Source organism: Eriocheir sinensis, chromosome 12 (assembly GCF_024679095.1).
Source record: "Eriocheir sinensis breed Jianghai 21 chromosome 12, ASM2467909v1, whole genome shotgun sequence".
In the NCBI taxonomy this organism is placed as follows: Eukaryota; Metazoa; Arthropoda; class Malacostraca; order Decapoda; family Varunidae; genus Eriocheir; species Eriocheir sinensis.
This window is the reverse complement of record NC_066520.1, coordinates 14,317,209-14,336,836: the sequence shown is the minus strand read 5'-3', so window position 1 is coordinate 14,336,836 and position 19,628 is coordinate 14,317,209. Positions and strand designations below refer to the sequence as shown.

General features: G+C 42.9%; 1 protein-coding gene and 1 long non-coding RNA gene across 2 annotated transcripts in view; one reads left to right on the top strand and one right to left on the bottom strand.

The window, feature by feature from the left end:
- Positions 1–19,628, top strand: part of LOC126997457 (uncharacterized) — a 229,222-nt gene that overhangs the window by 109,017 nt on the left and 100,577 nt on the right. The window contains exon 3 of the long non-coding RNA XR_007752129.1: positions 18,101–18,136. This is a non-coding gene — a long non-coding RNA (uncharacterized LOC126997457). The remainder of the gene's footprint in view (positions 1–18,100; positions 18,137–19,628) is intronic.
- LOC126997456 (homeobox protein Nkx-3.1-like) overlaps positions 7,229–19,628 on the bottom strand; it is a 22,417-nt gene continuing 10,017 nt past the window's right edge. Inside the window, exons 2-3 of the mRNA XM_050858548.1 lie at positions 13,670–13,842; positions 7,229–11,981 (exon numbers count right to left, since the gene is read on the bottom strand). Of these exons, the coding sequence (XP_050714505.1) occupies positions 11,793–11,981; positions 13,670–13,842 (362 nt within the window). The 3' untranslated portion in view covers positions 7,229–11,792. The remainder of the gene's footprint in view (positions 11,982–13,669; positions 13,843–19,628) is intronic.

Genomic DNA, 19,628 nt, shown 5'->3' with positions numbered 1-19,628 from the left:
CTGTCTGTATATCACTGTCTCACCTCTTCCCCCCCTTTCCCCCCCTTTTCCCTCTCCTTCCCCTTCTTCCTTCACTCCCTTCCTCTCAGTCTCCCATCCATCTCCTCCCTTCTCCCTTCCTTTAATAAACACTACCAAACCTTGTGTGTGCGCGGCCTCTCGATGGGATACTCCGCTGTTTGTGTTGTCATTGGTGGTGGTGGTGGTGGTGGTGGTTGAGTTGCATGGTTGGTTGGTTGTTTTCCTTAATTTCGTAGTGGTGGTGGTGGTGAGTGGAGGTGAAGAGGATGGTGGTGATGATGGTTAGTGGTTGTTGATGCAGGGATGGTGTTGAGGGTGAAATAACAACACCACCACCAACAATAACAACAACAAATTTTAATAATACAGATAATTCTACCACCTCTACCATCACCAATACAACCACATTCACCCCCTTCCACCATCACCAGTATCACCACCACTACCACCACAATAGTAACGCACGCACACACACTCACAAAACCTCTCCACCCTCCCCTCCACACGCACTCCTCTCCCCTCCCACACGTTCCACGAAGCTATCACCATCACCACAAACCACTACATCACTACACAATAAACCACTTCTGTACGTCCTCCTTTCCATTTTTTCCCCTCGTAAGACAAGCCCAAGTTTGTTCTCCCTCCCCACACTTGACTGGTGGCCGCGGCTGTTCCTCTTAGCGAATGGCACGTAAGTTAGGCGTTAGTGCCCCTCCCTTTCAGCCGCGGAGTGCCAGCTGTGAGGGGGCGGCGGCGGCGGGCAGGTAAGGCGGGGCAGGTGGAGCAGGCAGGTGGTGAGGTGAGGTGAGGTCTGTTTGCCACCTGTCTCCATCACTCATACCCAGAACACCTCTCCATCTTTTCGTCCACCTCCACCTCCGCCTCCACCTTCGCCTCCACCACGATCATCATCACTATCTGTCAGTTTGTTTGTTGGTTTGTCTCGTGTGGGTGGTTGGGTGTGTGTGTGTGTGTGTGTGTGTGTCCGTTTGTGTGTCTACGTATATTGGTACCTGTGTTTTGTGTGTGTGTGTGTGTGTTTGTCATGTGTCTGTAGGTTGTTTGGTCTGTCTGACTTTATGTATGTGTGTTTGTGGCTGTTTTTTTTGTTGTTTTTTTGTTATAATTGTGTTTTTATTTACTGTTTTTAGTCTGGGTCAGTCTTGGAGACACCATATGTTTCTTTTGTTGTTGTTTTTTGTGTGTATGTGTGCGTGTGTGTGTGTGTGTGTGTGTGTGTGTGTGTGTGTGTGTGTGTGTGTGTGTGTGTGTGTGTTTGGTAGATGATGACGAAAAAGAATTAGGAGAAAAAAAAAAAGGAAATAAAGTATAGATTCAAAAACCTTAAAGAAACATTTTAGACGAAGCAAAGACGTACAAGGAAGGCGAAACACCGTGATGGCTCTTTAGAGGAGGAGGGAGGGGGTCTAAGTCCTCCTCCTCCTCCTCCTCCTCCTCCTCCTCCTCCTCCTCCTCCAGTGCTTGCCGTGCGTGGCGTGGCGTCGCGACTCTCATCATTTCGCATAATTATTTACCATTACACGACCCTTCGGCGGATGATTTGTGGTCAGATCATTACGATATTTAAGCGTTGTCGATATTTACCGTCGATGGATGAGGCGGAGAATCATCCACTTCGTCTTGTCTCACCCAGCGGAAACGTCTTTCTTTTCTCTCCCCGTTCCCTCCCTCTACCTCTCCCTCCCTCCCTCCCTTCATGTCTCCCTTTATCATCTTTATCGTTTTCTCCCTCTGGATGTGTACAGTAGAAAGGGAGGAAGGGAGGGAAGGGCAACGGTGACGGCCTCTCGTTGAAGGGAAAATGTCTTAATGTTTCCGCGTTGGTGATGGAAAGGGGTGAAGGAGGAAGGAGTGGAGGAGGAAGGAGGGAAAAAGGAAGGAGGGAAGAGGAAGGAGTGGAGGAGGAAGGAGTTGAGGAGGAAGGAGGAAACGAAGAAGGAGGGAAAGAGGAAGGATTGAATGAGGCAGAGGGAAAAAAGGAAGGAAGGTAGAAGGAAGGAGTGCAGGAGGAAGGACTGAAGGGGGAACTAAAGAAAAGGGAAGAAGTGAAGGAGGAAAGAGGAGTATACTAGTGAAGGAGGTGGAGGAGGAGGAGGAGGAGGGTAATAGGTTATGGGAATGAGGGAAAGAGGGGGGAGGGGGGGGCATGCAGGGGCGGGCTACCAGGTATGTTCTTAGGCTTTGGGCCACACCTAAAGGCTGATTAAGGTGTGACCCCGTTATTTTGGGTCGTGTTGACGTTTTAGGAATGTAATGTGACTGGGCTATTGGCGTCGGTGGTGGTGGTGGTGGTGAGAGAGGTGGTAACGGGTGATTTTGGTGAATTTGTTGGGTGTGACCTGTTGGCTTTTGTTACTGTTGTTGTTGTTGCTATTGTTGTTCTTGTTGTTTTCTTTCATTACTATTTTTTATTCTTGCTATTGTTTTTTGGGGGGTTGATGATGTTGTTGGTGATGATGGCAATGGTGGCTGAAGGGAAATAAAAAAAGGGAGAAAAGACATTCATTTTATCTAGTATTTTATTATTTCTTTTATTTCGCTTTACAGCCAGCTTTGGTATTGAGGGAAATTTATTGGCTATGTTAATGTATTTTGTCTCCGTGTCTTTTTTTACATATATCCATCTGTCTGCCTTAATTTTTTTTCTCTACGCCTTTCACTCTGTCTCTGTTCATATGCCTGACTTTTTTCTGTGCCTGTCTGCCAGTATCTGCTCATCGTTCTGTCCGTCTAGTTTCCCGGTCCGCTTAGAAGAAATGGAGGACGAGACAATCACACAAATAGTAAAAGAACAAAGGAGGGCATACCGTGAAGCGAAGAAATGAAGGTAGAACGCAGACCGCAGACATAATTAAGAAAAAATGACATTGAAAGAGAATACGGAAAAATAACATTAGGTTCAATTAACGTGCGGAGATGCAGGTAACGCCCGAAATTGGCCTCTCTTTCGGCCACTCCTCTGAAGGCTTTTAGAGGAGCAGCGAGTAGCGGGCTTTGTTTTCATTATTGTTTCCTTTTTTTTATCTTGAGTTGTTTCCTCTGCTGAAAAAAAAACAATGCCACATACGAAAGAGAATAAAAAGAACAAGAAAGGAAGTTAAGAATGATAGAGATAAACGTAATACAAGGGATGAGGGAAGAAGATACATAGGCCTACTCAAGCAGAAAATAATAAATCGAATGAAAAGCATAGCGTGAAGTGAAAATACTTACAAACTTATAATAACCACATAAAAAAAGAAGAAAAGAAGACGAGAAATGAAAGTATGAAAAAAATTGCAATAGGCGTACCAGAAAATGAAGGATCAAATATATACATACACAGATATAAAAATAAAAAAAATCATATGAAAGCTTAACGTGAAAAGGCTGACAATCGCTAAAAAATAAATACAAGAGGGATAAAAAAGACAAGAGTAAAGAAAAAAAAATAATGAGCGTACCAGAAAATTATACATACAGAGAAATATACATACAGAGATACAAAAAAAAAAATCATATGAAAGCTTAACGTGAAAAGGCGGACAATCGCTAAAAAATAAATACAAGAGGGATAAAAAAAACAAGAGTAAAGAAAAAAAAATAATGAGCGTTCCAGAAAATTAGGAAACAAGAAAAAAGGAACCAAAAACGGGGGAACGGAACCTCGGCACATACAGAACACACCTCATGAATCGATTCCTCACTCCCCTCGCCTCTCACGCTCACTAAAAAAAAAGAGGAGGAGGGAAAACGCACTCACTGAGGGGTATAATGAGGTTACTTGGGCCAGCAGTCTCCCCTCTTCTTCCCCGACCCGCGGAGGAGGCGATGGGGAAATGGAGGGGAAGGGAATTGATAGGAAAATAGGTAAGGGAAAGAAGCACAGAGCAAGTAGTAATTTTTCGTGCGAAGGAACAGAAGGAGAGGAAGAGGGAGGCGGAGGAGGTGATTGGTGGGCTTACTGGAAGGCTGGGGAGAGAGGGGAAAGGGGAGAGGAGGAGGAGGAGGAACAGGGGAGGAAGACGGGGGAAGAGATGAGGGTACAATGTGATAGCGTTGGTATAGTGGAGGAGGAGGAGGAGGAGGAGGAGGTACAGTGGTGGTAATGACGATGTATAGCTGGGTGTAGTGATTGTAAGAGAAGGGTAGTAGTAGTAGTAGTAGTAGTAGTAGTAGTAGTAGGACCACCACAAACACTTAACATTTATAAGAGCCATACTTATGCAGTTTTACACCTTCAGAGAGAGAGAGAGAGAGAGAGAGAGAGAGAGAGAGAGAGAGAGAGAGAGAGAGAGAGAGAGAGAGAGAGAGAGAGAGAGAGAGAGAGAGAGAGAGAGAGAGAGAGAGAGAGAGAGAGAGAGAGAGAGAGAGAGAGAGAGAGAGAGAGAGAGAGAGAGAGAGAGAGAAAGAGAGAGAAACTAACGAACTCACTTTATGACAGACGAGGCGAAATTTTATCCTTTTTGAGGGAAATTGCAGGCTGTTAGTGTGTTTGTTTATGTAAATGGCGGCGAGGCGAGGATCAAGGTGCTTAGGGAAAGGTGTGAGGGCCGTAACACCTGCCTCGTAACCACCACCACCACCACAACCACCACCACAACCACCACCACCATTACCACCACCACCATCATCATCTACTTCCTCTTTTTGTAGCATTTTCTTTCCCTTATATTTTTTTCTCTTTTGTCTCATTTCATTCTTTTCATATTACCAAAACGTTCACTTCATATTCTGTCTTTTAATTTACTTTGTGTTTAATATTCCGTCTATACGTATCTGTCTGTCTGTTTGTCTGTCTGTCTGTCTATGTCTGTGTATCTTTTTCTGTGTTGTTTTTTGGGGGCAGTTAATCTTTCTCTCTGTTTGCTTTATTTAATCCATTTTTACTGCCTGTCTATATCTGTTTACTATTTTTGTACCCGTGTGTGTGTGTGTGTGTGTGTGTGTGTGTGTGTGTGTGTGTGTGTGTGTGTGTGTGTGTGTGTGTGTGTGTGTGTGTGTGTGTGTGTGTGTGTGTGTGTGTGTGTATTCTCTTTATCTATCTGTGTATTAATCCATCTATCTATCTATCTATCTATCTATAATTCACTCACACCTACTCACACAACTATACTCACTCGCCCACCATACTCTCCTTACTGCTGTACACCCCCTTTAGTGAACTCCTGACCCCCTTCACCCATCCTTAGTCCTCCCATCCTCCTCCCCGCCCGCCAGACGTGTTGTGTCGTCAGGGCTGTGTTCGGTGTGCCTCGTCAGCTCGTCAGACATCGCATCAGCTGTGAGCCTGTTGACAGATCTCTCCCGCCACCACGCATAACAAACCTTTACACCATGAAGCAATAGTAGTAGTAGTGGTGGTAGTAGTAATAATAGTAGTAGTAGTTAGTTGCTGCCGTTAAAAAGAATGGAAATGAAGCTGAATATTGTTACCTAGATTATATGAGGCTACGGATATGTCTTCAGAAGCGTTGCCTCAGTGTTCATCTTCGTAGCATCCACCTCTCGTTCCCTTGGTGGTGTGTTGTCGAGGGTCAGTGTATGATGCGGGGCGTGGCTGCAGGTGCCGCTACTGAAGGAGCCGACGGGGCGTGTTGGCTGCCACTTACCTGACAGCGGCGGGACTCGAACCCTTGTTTGTTTGGTGTGGCAGACAACGCGGCGGAAAGAGGATGAAGGGCGTGTTTGCTTAGCTTTTCTTTTTGTGACGTGCGTTTTGAAGCTAATGTAACACGAATTTTGGCTTCCGGTAAGGCATTGATATATACTTCCGCGTTCATTCTTAGTTGTTTGTTAAATCTATAGCACTGTGGAAGAGGACTCATTTTTGCTAGACTCTCCCCCCCCACCCCACCCTCGCCCTGAGCTTGTAAGGTAGAAGAGAAGGCTGTTTGGTTTCGCCGAGGGCTTTGTCGCTATGCAGGATCAGCGCGGAGTGCATGAAGCAGAGTGGAAAAAATAAAACAGTGCAAGGAATGGAGTAAAAAAAATCCCAAAATGAAACTAAGGACAAAGAGGAAAGAAGGTAAAAAGAGAAAGCAGGAAACAAGAACGAGCGAACGAAACGAGAATGAAACTGAGCAGGGAGAAAAAGTGGAAAGCCAGCTCTTGCTCTTCCAACAGTTTGCCGGAAAAAAAAAAGACCTGAATAGCCAACCCCTTCCTGACAGTCCATTCCTCTGCTTCTATTTCACCGCGGTTCAGTGGCCTTAGAGTTTGGTGAGTCAGATAAGTGGGATGTGAATAAGCGTTAGATATGTGAATAAATGTTAGAGTTGTGAATAAATGTTAGATATGTGGGATGTGAATAAATGTTAGATATGTGAATAAATGTTACATATGTGAATAAATGTTAGATATGTGGGATGTGAATAAATAGCATCGTTGAGCCGCTGCCGCCGACGCTACACACACCACCTCCACCTCCACCACCACGACCACCACCACCACCACCACGACCACCATTACCACCACCACCACCACCACCATCTATGAGCCTTTCACCCCTCCCCCGCTTCCAAGGATGGCTTCATACTCATAATCACCCAATAAATCTGTTTTTTTTTCAATTGTATTTTTTTTTTGCACAAACTTATCCCAATTCCCTTCCTCTCCTTCCTTCCTCCATTCCTCTCCCTTCCCTCCTTCCTTCCTCCATCCCTCTCCCTTCCCTCCTTCCTTCCTCCATACCTCTCCCTTCCTTCCTTCCTTCCTCCATCCTTCTCCCTTCCCTCCTTCATTCCTCCATCCCTCTCCCTTCCCTCCTTCCTTCCTCCATCCCTCTCCCTTCCCTCCTTCCTTCCTCCATCCCTCTCCCTTCCCTCCTTCCTTCCTCCATACCTCTCCCTTCCCTCCTTCCTTCCTCCATCCTTCTCCCTTCCCTCCTTCCTTCCTCTCAATGACTCATTACATTACACACACCACAAACACATATACAATCTCTCTATCTATCTATCTATCTATGTTTGTATCTATCTTTCTGTCAGTCTGTCTATTTATCTACCTCTCTTCTGTTTGTTCCCGTGACGTCATTTATGAGGCTTCACCACCTGCCGTCTCATTAACAAAAAAGTAAACACCTTGCGCACACACACGACAGGGAGGTAAAAAAAAACTTCCATAAATTAAAAGAAAAAAACATAACGACCCCCTTGAGGAAAAGGTCAATAAAATAAGACGCATTCGAGCTTCGCAGTTTTAAGTTTCATTTTTTTATTGTTTCTACACGAATGAAATTACGTCCGTACACATATTCACATAACATACAATATATACAACGTTTCTCGTGCTATATAAACACACCTTTACACTTTGTACATCGAAATAATAATAATAATGATAATAATAATGATAATGATAACAGTAATGATAAGAATACAAAAAGAAGTGGAAGGAAATTGGAAGAAAAAGAAAGATATAGAGAGTAGGAATATTTATAGTATGTGAGATATTTTCTGAGCTTTTGGTAAATAAGGATGAGTTTGAATAGGGAAAATTAAGGCGAAGTAATGCTGAAATCGAGAGAGTGTGTGTGTGTGTGTGTGTGTGTGTGTGTGTGTGTGTGTGTGTGTGTGTGTGACTGCTTGGATACGATTCTGCTGTCCCCATGTTTGTGTGTCCTGCTCTCAGTTTAGAAACACACACACACACACACACACACACACACACACACACACACACACACCATGACTATATGAGGTGGCAAGAAAGAGAGAAAGAAAAAAAGAAAAAATATGATTAATGAAAGATAGATAGATAAATAGATAGAGAAAGCGATAGATACCAACAGCTTACATACTATAGAGATGATGTCACAGGAAGAAGAAGAAGAGGAGGAGGAGGAGGAGGAGGAGGAGGAGATGAGAGCAAAATGGAGGACAGAGAGAGAGAGAGAGAGAGAGAGAGAGAGAGAGAGAGAGAGAGAGAGAGAGAGAGAGAGAGAGAGAGAGAGAGAGAGAGAGAGAGAGAGAGAGAGAGAGAGAGAGAGGTGTGGAGGGGGGGGGGTAACCACAGGGCTGCCTCACAGAGACAAGTACGCGAAAGACCTGACTTGCGCGGGTCTCTTCAAGGGTGTGTTCGCCAGTTTGTACGCATCGTCCCTATTAGTACTCATATAAGCAAAAAAAAAGAACAAAAAAAGAAACTAGTGAAAAAATTAATAGTGATAAAGATAGAGAAAATATTATAAGTAATGGATGTTTATATGAATCCTTTTTTGCAAATTTTTATATACACTTCAGAGTAGGCCTAATGTATTTTTTTTTCTTTTTTAGCCCAAAGTTTTTGTCTGCTTTTTTTCAGGTCAGTGTTTGTGAATTTTAAGTCCAATTTTCTAGCCCAATATTTTTTTTCTCAGGCAGTTTTTCACCCCAATATTTTTAAACCAATTTTTAGCCCAATTTTTAGCCCATTTACAGCCCAATTTTCAGCCCATTTTTCAGCTCTTTATTTTTTAGCACAGTGTTTTAGCTCACTTTAATGCATCTTTTTACCCTAATTATTTACGTATCTGAAGTCCATATATTACCTCAGTCCAAAGTTCCTGAGTTGTCATATATTCCCCTTGATGTGAGTACTAAATAGAAACCTGCGTACAAAATGTCGATCACACCCTGCACGATTACACTAATGACTCGACGATCGCCTCCATATAATTATCAATAAACCGGTAATAGTGTTTTTTATTGGTTTTATTTTTGGCCTAAACTCCATCGCTATAAGGTATCGGTCTCACGGGAATACGAACGCTACGCTAATATATATAGAGATAGTTCTGTCGCTCTTTACAAGGAAGGGATATTGTACAGGCTCATCGTAGAAAGGTATAGACAGGTATCACGCGACGATTATAAATAGTACCGGGCTCTATCTCGTGTGTGTGTATTGTGAAGAAACAACAGTACACAGACCGAAGCGGGAAGGGAAGGGAAGGAGGCAGGGGATGGACGCAGGAAGGAGGAGAAAGAGAAAGAGTGGAAAAGAGAGAGGTAAGCGTAGCCAGGTAGAGAGAAAGGAGAAAGAGAAAGAGAGGAAAAAGAGAGAGGTAGAATTAGAGAGGTAAGCGTAGCCAGGTAGGGAGAAGGAGAAAGAGAGGCTGAAGTGGAGAGAGAGAGAGAGAGGTAAAGAAAGGAGTAAAGAGAGGTAGAGAAAGAGAAAGAAAAATAGGTATAGACAGGTAGAGATGGAATTAGATGAAGAGGCTGAGGTTGAGAAATGTAGAGAAAGAGGAGGAAAGGTAAACAGAGATTTGTAGAGAGAGAGACTGAGGTGAGGGAAGCGAGAGGTAGAGAAAGGTAAATGTATATAGAAGGGAGATAGAGGCAGAGAGAGAGAGAGGGAGGTAAAGAGAGGTGAGAGAGAGAACTACCCTCTTTCTCCTCCAGGTGTAAACAGGTGCACGTAACACTTGTCCCCCTTCCCTGTAAGCACTAATGAGAGAGAGGGAGGGAGGGGGGACAGGTGAGACAGAGGTAATTAAGCCTCAACTAATAACATAAAACAAACACAGGTACTGATGTAGGTCGTTAAGGAAGTAATCCAACAGATCATTACATGCTAAATTGTCTATGGATGGAGCGGAGACACAGATGCAGCAGACTCTCTCCCCCGTTTGCAAATAGAGTGCTTAAACAGAGAAGTGATTGCAGTGTTCGTTCATCTTGTTTCCACTCGCGTTTGGTCATTAATAGCGTTGCGGCGTTGTGGAGCTGATGATCGTTACGTTACGCTTTACTGAACTGATGTGAAGTGTGCAAAAAAAATATGTTGTACGTATGTGTAATAATTTAAAAGTAAGTAGCTGTGTTGTAGTTGGGTTGTTGTAGAAGGCAATGGTCTTGTGTTGACGTTACTCTTTACTGAACTAATGTAAAGCGTGTAAAAGAGTTAGTATTATCCCTATGTGTAATAATGAAAAGGAAAGTGACATTGGAGTTCAGACCGATAGCAATATGAAGAGGTAACTGAACATATTAGATTTTACCTATGCGTTGTGGATGTCAAGTTGTCTTTACGTTTCTCTTCACTGAACTGATGTAAAGCGTATGTAAGCGTTCTCTTCGTATATGTTTAATGAGTTAGGGAAAGTGATAAAGGAGGTGATACTGGCAGCCATAATATACTAAGAGGTAACTGAACATATCAATAATAATACAGATATCGGTGTAACAAATCCCGGCTTTTTTTTTATCAAGAGGAGGAAGAGGAGAAGAAAGGGAGAGAAAGAGGAAGCAGTGACTAAGGCGGACAGTAGTTTAGCTGGAGACAGAAAAAAAGAGAAAGAGGAAGAAATAATATAAAGGGAGGTAGATCAGAAAACGAGTCGACAAAACACTCTTATTTTCAAGTATTTGTTTCACCATTTTCCGCTAGTCCTCCTCATCATCATCAAATCTCACTCATCACTGGCGCATCACAGCTCATCACGTTCTGTCTTACACTGTCTCTTTTTCACCGTCCCTTTTCCCGTCCCTTTCACCACCGTCGGCGTTCGTTCGGGATTAGCGGGAGAGGAAAAGTAAAGGAAGTCGAAGTTTTATCAGCCGGTCTTTTCTCAACCCTCCAAGTGACGGGACGCAAAGGGAGGTCACAGCTCTCTCCTCCTCTGTCACTTTCCTGTCTAAAGAATAATCAGACGGGAAGCGAGAGGTGTTATGTGTGTGTGTTTGTTTGTGTGTGTGTGTGTGTTTAATGATTCGAAACATAGAATTACTTCCTCTCTTTTTTTTTTAATTCTGAATATGTACTTAGTTATCTCACTCTCCTTATCTCATGTTTGTCTTCCAGTATTTACTCGACTTATTATTAAACTGTCACTAGATTCCTCGTTTCCTTGTCTCCCTTTTCTTCGTTATCTTCCTTTTATCACTTCATCTTTTGCCGCCTTTTGTTTATATTCGGCGGAAGGACACGCCACTTCACTTCCTCTCCTCCTCATTTTTCCCTCCGTTCTTCCCTCCCGTCCCTGCATAAGTCCATATTAAAGAGACGGAGGAAGGAAGGTAGGAAGGACAGGCATATCACTCCTGTCCCTCGCCGCCACTTCGAGAGACAGACAGACAGACAGACAACACAGACAGGGACACAGAGACACAGACGCACCCGCCTCGTCGCGTCCCGTATGCAGTGTCACCGTCCCTGTCAAGCCAACACGTGCCTTGTTTCCTTCCTTCCTTTATCTTAACGGAGCTTCACTAAACGACTCTTCCTCCGTGAGTTAGAATTCTCTTATGCTTTGCCGCCGCCCATGTCGGCCCAGCACGTGTCCTGTTTCCTTCCTTTATCTTAACGGAGCTTCACTAAACGACTCTTCCTCCGTGAGTTAGAATTCTCTTATGCTTTGCCGCCGCCCATGTCGGCCCAGCACGTGTCCTGTTTCCTTTCTTTGTCGTAACGGAGCTTCACTAACCTGCGACTCTTCCTCCGTCAGTGTAAGAATTCGTCACCGCGGAGGACACGGCAGAGGGATAGACGCTTCCTTGTAGTTCTTATCTTTGCTACCGTCTATGTTCGGGCTAACACGTCTTGCTTCCTTTCTTTACCTCAATGACACGTCACCAAACACGCGGTTCTCTGTATCTTTCTCCCCCTCTCTCCCTTCGTCCCTCCGTCAGTCAATACTCGTCACCGTGAGGAAACACCAGACGGACAGGCGCTTTCTCACTCCCGTCGTCCCCTGGGGTGCGGCGGTGGCCCGAGAACGCGTCAGAGCGGAGCCCCAAACGCGCCAGGACCTCCCCGGGGTGGGCGACGGGAGGGGCGTGACCCTAGTGCTGGGGGAGGGACGTGATGGGTATCCTGGGGAAGTCCTTGACCTTGAGCAGCGCCGCCACGTTGACTGACGCCTCCAGAAGACTCTTGTTGGTGGAGATGACTTTAGTGCACTCGACGTCCCGCTTCAGCTCCTCCATGTCCCGCTTGAGCTTGGCGCGCCTGTTCTGGAACCACGTGATCACCTGCCGAAGGGAGAGGCAAGGGCGCGGCGCTGTTAGTGGGGTGCGGTGGAGGGATGGATTGCTTTGTGTTAGTGTGCGTGTTCTTTGGTGTGATCTATATAGACAGTTTTTTTTTGTGCGTTATGTGTGTGTGTGTGTGTGTGTGTGTGTGTGTGTGTGTGTTCTTTTGTGTGATCTATATATACAGTTTTTTGTGCGTTGTGTGTGTGTGTGTGTGTGCGTGTGTGTGTGTTCTTTATTATAATCTAGGTTGTATTTTGTGTATTACTGAATGTGATATAGGCAGTTTTTTTGTGTGTGCGTTCTTTAATTTGATATATGCAGTTTTATATATAACCTTTTTTTATTAAATTTAACGTGTGAGATGAAATAAAAATATGTACTCGTTGATTATGTTGTCAGTAAAAATATAGATTGTTGTCGTTGCGCGTACTTCTCAGATTTATATATTTTTTTTAATCTATAACTAAACATAAATGTAAAGTATCGGCTCATTATTCTGTTCCGTTTCACTAAGAGTCAACTTGTTATGACACTCCTTTATATTCTGCTGTTTCCTTCTTGCCTTCATTTCCTCAGACACCAAACACCACCGATCATGCTCATTCTTTACTTATTACCGTCGCCAACAACCACCACATCATCGACAACACCAAGGACCGTATTCTTAAACATCTCGGCCCCTAAGCACACATATTTAACAAGGCTTTCGTAGGAGTTTTGGGCATTTCTAGGGGCAGTTTAATGATCCCGGTGGTAGTTTAACCCTTTTCCTGTACCATGAACCAACAGAAACACTCATTAGAACCCGGCTGATCCCCTTTTCGGCCTTTGGAAATAGTTGATGAGAGAGGCGGCTGCGTCTAGAAATACCAACCCAAGTCTTCCTTATAACCCGAAAATTTCATCCCGACACCAAATCTAAGTCTTTTGCGCGGTGTGATGGTTAGTGTGGACGGCGTAATTTCATGATGAGTCCAGCCGACACCCGACATTGATATATTCTCTTTAGATCTGAGTTAAATAAAGCTACCGAAATTTTAGTACCCATCAGCGTCACAGCACCTGATAGTCAATGAAAATTAGCTTAAGAGGTCTAGAACTCGCATATTATCTCAGCTAGTTTGTGTTTACCGGTCATTATATTTCCTCGGCTCACCACTGTAAATAAATAACCTATGTATGTGAGTAGTGATTTGTATTGTCTCACTTTTTTCTTAATTTTCTTATAGACCGCGAAGTATTTCTCGTAGGAACTAACCATTGTAAAAAAAAAAATCCAGATGCAAGTAAGCTTTTTTTAAATATTTTTCTCATCTCTTAACTGTTTATCCTTTCTGTCTTCTATCATCCGTCCTCCTCACCTTTCTCCTCTCTCTTATCCATCCTCTTATTTCTCCTTCTCCAATCCTTCTTCGTTCTTTCACATCCTCCATATTTTCTTAGTTTTCCTTCACCGACCCTTCTCCTTCCTCGTATTCCTCCTCCTTATCCTCTTGTTTCTTCCACGCTAACCCTTCCTTCGTCCTTCTGTCTCCTGTTCTCCGTTCTTATCCCTCTACTCCTCCTCCCTTTCCTCTTCGTTCTTCTCCTCCTCCAAACCTTCTCCTCCTGTCGTTCACCTCCTCCTTATCATCTTACTCCTCCCTGACCCTTCTTCGCCCTTCAGCCGCTCCTCCGCCACTCACCTGTGCATTGCTTAGGCCGAGGGTCTGCGCAAGCTCGTCCCTGTCCGCGGGCGAGAGGTACTTCTGGTAGAGGAATCGCTTCTCCAACTCGAAGATCTGGTGGTTGGTGAAGGCGGTGCGGCTCTTCCTCTTCTTCTTGGGCGGCTGTCTGTTGTTGAAGAGGTTGACCGCGTCTGTTTGAGGGGAAGTAAACAAGAGGTGCGATTACTATACTGGGCGGTACTGTTTGTCTTTTTATACGAACTGTCGACATATTTAAGGAGTCTTTAGTTTTCGTTTGCATTTTGTTACGGAGTTCTTTAGTGGTATCTTTACTTTTATCCAGCGCGATGATGAACCCCAAGGATAGACAGATTTAGAAGGGTTTGTTATGTATAAAAATATCTAAATACTAACCGCATTTTTTATTATCAACTTGCAATAATTACACAATGGAACACCGTGTTTTAAATGCAACAACGCCTTTTTTTTTGGATAGAAAGTAATATAAGTGAAAACCATAGAGATAACGATAACCAGAGAGAGAGAGAAAAAAAAAGATAATTTGGAAATGGTAAAAGTTAAAAAAAAGTAGAGGAGAGTAAAAATGTTAAGAAGAGTGGAAAAGCAAAAATATAAAGTAAATAGAAAAAAAACTAAGAGGGGCAAAAATATAACCCAAGGCAAAAAAACATAAAAAAGAAGGAAAAAAATAATAAGGGAAATAAACAGACCGACAGATCGAGAGAGGAAAAAAAAATAATAGCCGGAAGTATTACCAACACCAACAACAACAACAACAAAAAATAAAAACATACATTGAAATAGCAGCGTGTTCTAATGGTTTCTGGGTAATGGGGTGTAATGGGTAAGTGAGGGAGGTGAAGGGGGAAAGTGGGGGGCGGGTGGGGGGAGGGGGGGCTGTCACTTACGCCGCCTCCTCTATACGGGTTACGGGCGGCGGCGGCGGTGGCTGAGGCGAGGGATCTGGCAACACTTAAATGGAGCTTGTCATAAAAAGGGCAATTATGGCAACAGTGGTTTATGTGGTGGTGGTGGTAGTGGTTGTGTGGTGGTAGTGATGGTAGTTTGATTTTTTTTTCTTCTTTTTTTTACTCTTTCACGAACCTGTAATAATTTTAATGTTACGCCAAGTCTAAAAACATATAAGAGATGCATAGATAGATAGATAAATATAGATTGGCAGATAGATAGATAGATAGATAGATAGATAGATAGATAGAGATATAAAATAATAATTAGATAGAAACAGAAAAAAAATAGGTGAATTAGTAGGTGGGTAGATAGATAGATAGATAGATAGATAAATAAGAAAATAAACCGATAAAAAAGAGTAAAAGAAAAATAAAGAAAGGAAAAAAATAGGAAGGAAGTGGGTCATGATTTTGTTTATATATATCACTTCCATGTTTTTGTTTGTTTGTTTGTTTGTTTGTTTAGCGGCCGTTGTTTATGAGGGAGAGGAAATGATTTAGAGGCGGAGGAAATAATGATAGTGCAGAGTGTTTATTTATGTGGGAAACCGTGTGTGTGTGTGTGTGTGTGTGTGCGTGTGCGTGTGCGTGTGTGTGTGTGGGTCAGTGAGCGTTCATATAATTGTTTGTCCAAGTTTTTCTTTTATCATTGATTTTTATTATTTTTTTAGGCTTAACAAACAACAAGAAACAGAAATAGGCCTCCTTCAATTTCTTCCCTCTTTTCCTATTCTTCCTTCTCCCTCTTCTCCTCTACCTCCTCCTCCTCCTTTTTCTCATATTTCTGCTTATTGCCTTTTCTTATTACTCTCCTCTACTTCATTTTATACCCTCTTCTCTTCCTTCAACTTCTCCTCCTCCTTCTCTATCCACTCTTCTTTTTTTCCTATTTCTACCAATTCTCTTTTATTATCCTTCTCCACTCCCCATTCCTCCCTCCTATCCTTCTCGTCTCCAAGTTCCAATTCCTTCACCCCCCCATTCACCTCCCCTCCCCAGCTCCCATCCCTCCCTTCTATAATCCCTTCCTCCCCATATTTCCCCATCACCTTCCCTCTTCCCCGCGTCACGTATCACCGTGGTCGACATATGGGAGGTGAGGACTTAGGGAAGGGAAAAGGTGGAAGGGGAGTCGTTATGGCGGGGGGGGGGGGGGGGAATTGGGTGTTGGGGGGGGGTTGGGGGGGGTTGAAGTGGGCGGGCAGGGCCAATATCCGTAATTAGGGGACCGATACGTGTAATTATTGCGGATTGTCATTGGAGTAAACTGCCGGATTGCATGTGGACCGCCAGACACACCCACCGGGGAAGGATGGAATACCCCTCCCCTCTACCTCCCCCTCCTCCTCCTTTTCTGCTTCCTCTTTCTATCTTCTATCATGCGTTCTCTTCCTCCTACTCGTTTTATTTCTCCTCCTCCTCCTCCAACCTTTGTCTTCCTCCTTCATCTCTTCCTTATTTTCTTATATCCTCCTCCTCCTCTTCTTCTTCCTCTTTCTATCTTCTATTCTGCGTTCTCTTCCTCCTGCTCGTTTTACTTCTCTTCCTCCTCCAACCCTTGTCTTCGTCCTTCATCTCTTCGTTATCTTTTTATGTCCTCCTCCTCCTCTTCCCTCTAGTCTTCTTTTCTCTTCCCCACCCTCCTCCCCCCATATTTCCTGCCCACTCCTACTTCGTTATATCATCGCCGACTAGCTTCGAATTCAAATCTATTGCAATTTGTTTTATACTTCGTCTTTTTCCCGCGGTTCTTCTTGTATATTTCCTTACACGAACACACATCAGAAGCGCGTACCGTATACATATCCTAGTAAGAAATAAAAAAAAAGAGCGAGAACAAGATGATGAGAGATTGAAATGGAGAGAGAAAAAGACAAGTACTGGATTTGTTTTCACGTCTTTCACCACTATACAGTTTTTTTTCTTTTTGTTTGTTTGTTTGTTTACGGTGCTCTGAGTGACGTGTTGCATGCTTGGGCAGAGAACAAGCACTCGCAAGCCTCCAATAGTGTGCTTGAGTTGCAGTGTTTCTGTTGTGTTCACCGTGTACTTGTTTGCGTTCCCTTCTGCTAGTTCCCTCCTTGCTCAAAATCCCCACCGTAACAAACAGAAGCAAACACCGTGGTAAGCTCATTTGTTTTCTTTGTCTACTTCGATATCAAACTGCATCGGATCTCGTTCTCAATCGCCGCAATGTGAACAGGAAGAGGTAATATTTCGACTTCTTATACCACGGTTGTTTTTTTCCTTCTGGCTTTTACTTATTTATTGCCTCTGATATTCCTTTCTGTTTTATGTCTGTTTACTTTTTGGTCTTATTTCCGTGATGACTCGATTCGTCTTCCCGAGAGGTGCGAGTGTCATGGTCTTCCCGCTCTTCGAAAGTCTTGGTTTTCTTTCTTCGGGGCGGGAGGCTGTTAGCAGGGGGAGGACTTTTACCTTTTAAGTGTCTCTATTGCTTCCTGAGTGCCGGCGGGTGTGTCAATTTACGCTTGTCTTCCTGTGAGTGTAATCCCTTCTTGTGTGTTCATGTGGGGGGTGGGGGGGGGAGAAGCGGGAATGAGGGGAGGTTGTCTTCACTCCGTCTTGATCGCTGTGTATTTCTTTTTTTAACTCCTACATGAAGTTCACTCTTAATTTCGTGTAACTGCGTATTTTATTATCTTCTTTACTTCTGTTGGTTTGTCTCTCAAGTGCTCATACGCCTGTCTGTTTTGTGTGTGTGTGTGTGTGTGTGTGTGTGTGTGTGTGTGTGTGTGTGTGTGTGTAACTGTTTTATTTGCCTTCTTTAGCGGGTGTCTGTCAGTGTGTGTTCGTGTGTATGTATGTAGCTGGGGGAGGGGGAGGGGGGGGGAGGGGGTCTGTGTGTGTGTGTGTGTGTGTGTGTGTTTATGTAAATATTCATGTACGTGTCAATCTCTGTTAGTGTACACGAAGAATTATTATCCCCACTCCATCATCGTGTGTCTGTGTTTCTTTTCCTCCCTCTCCGGTGTCTGTCTGTTTGTCTTCGTGGGAGTAATTATTGTTATTTACGTTCTGTCTCATTTTTCTTGTGATACTCTCCTTATTTATGTTTCCTGATTATCCCTTTTCGCTTTTTCTTTTCTTTTTCTTCTTTTTTTCTTCTTCTTTTTAGTTTGTCATAATATTTGTTTCTTAGCGTGTTTCTGGCTTATGATATTTTTGGTTACATTGGTGCCGATAATGATGATGATGATGATGATGACGATTATGATACTATTACGATGTTGTTTGAAAATATTAATGCTTGATTTGTTAATACCACTACTATTCTTATTACTACTATTACAAATACTAATACTAATTCTGACGCCATGGTCGTTTTAAGTTCTTGGTATCAATTCACACTTACTATTTAATTTTTTCTTCATTTCAGACTCATTCATGACCTCCTTATATGCCTCTAATCTCTTTTTCCTTTATTTCCTTTAAGGTCGCTTCGCTCACCTGACACTCTCGCACCCAACAGGTAAGTAAAACACGTGACATTAGAGTTTTGGGCACTTTTAGCACCGCCTCTGAAAAAAAAATTGTTGTGAGAGCTAAGAGCGACGAAGAACATGAACTGAACATAAGTAAAAGCTGTCAAACAAAAGATGAGGAACACATTGGTTTTGGTGTATATATTGTTGTCATCTTTGTCGAAACACCACGGTAGTCTGATGTCTTTTGTTGTAGTACGACGTGAGGTATTGCGTGCATGGCTGGCTGGTTTTATACGTCTTCTTCGTGACACGACGCCCCACGATCGATCCTATTCTCCGCTGAGTCTTTGTGTTTCCTCTTAGCCGCGTAAAGTATCATCAGCGAACGCCTTTCCTAGTCATGTTTCCTGATTGTCTTGTTCTCGCCAACGCTTTGTCTCGCGGAGGTGTGAAAAATGGTGGAAAATTATGAAAAATGATGGAAATGAGGGAAAGAGGATGTTCAAAGGAGTTCATTTATAGAAGCGATTATTTATTTTTTTTTACAGTATTTGAGTGACTTTTTTTTCATTTATTCCTTAGTCTTCTTCCGCGTCTTCATCGGTATTGAAAGGAACATGTGCTTTGATTTTTTTTTCTTTTCTCTCTCTCTCTCTCTCTCTCTCTTTTTTCTTTCTTTTTTTTATGCGGTTTTCCAGTGACAGTTTTCCTCCATTTACTGTTGCTTTTTCTTCCTCGTGTTCATCATGCACTAAAGGTAGAAAGGGACGTGATACTGATATTTTTCTTTTCTTTTTATAATTTTCTTGAGTCAGTTATTCGAGTGACAATTTTCTTCCCTTTGCTGTTTTGTCTTCTTCCTCGTTTTCATCCGTAAAAGTAGAAGTTTTTTTTTCTCTTATTTTTTTATTCTTCTTCCCGCCGATGAGCTGAAATAATAATAATCATGTATCGCGGTGGAATTCAATGACATACAAACAATATATTAATTTTACGCCTTTTTAAATCGAGCGAACAGCAGTAATTTTATCTATTCGTTTACCTCCCATCAGGTGTTTCTGCATTTACTGGATTTCAACGCGGTTCAATTATATTCACCGCTACATATAATTATTTCCTTTTGTTTTTTAGCTTCTCTCAAACGCCAACGCTAATCTGCTTATATTTACTTCATCTACCTCTTCATCTTTGCTCCATTTTGATGCGGTATTAGATTTTGTTTTCCTTATATTCCGATTCAGTAACGTATGATTTTAATAACCGTGTATAATGTCTGCGGTATCGGATAATTTTCCTCAATATTTCTCTTCTCATTATTCTGCCTCTTAGCCGTGTATTTTGTTACGGTTATCATATTTCTGTTTATATTTCGGTGCAGTATATTGTCTCTTAACTGTGTATTATATTGTGTTGTTGTATAATTTTCCTTTTTATTTATTTCTTGCATATTTCGTTGTGGTATTCGATCATCTTTCAGTATATTCCGACGCAGCAATTTGTCTCTCAACCGTGTGTTTCGTTGCGGTTTTCTGTCAC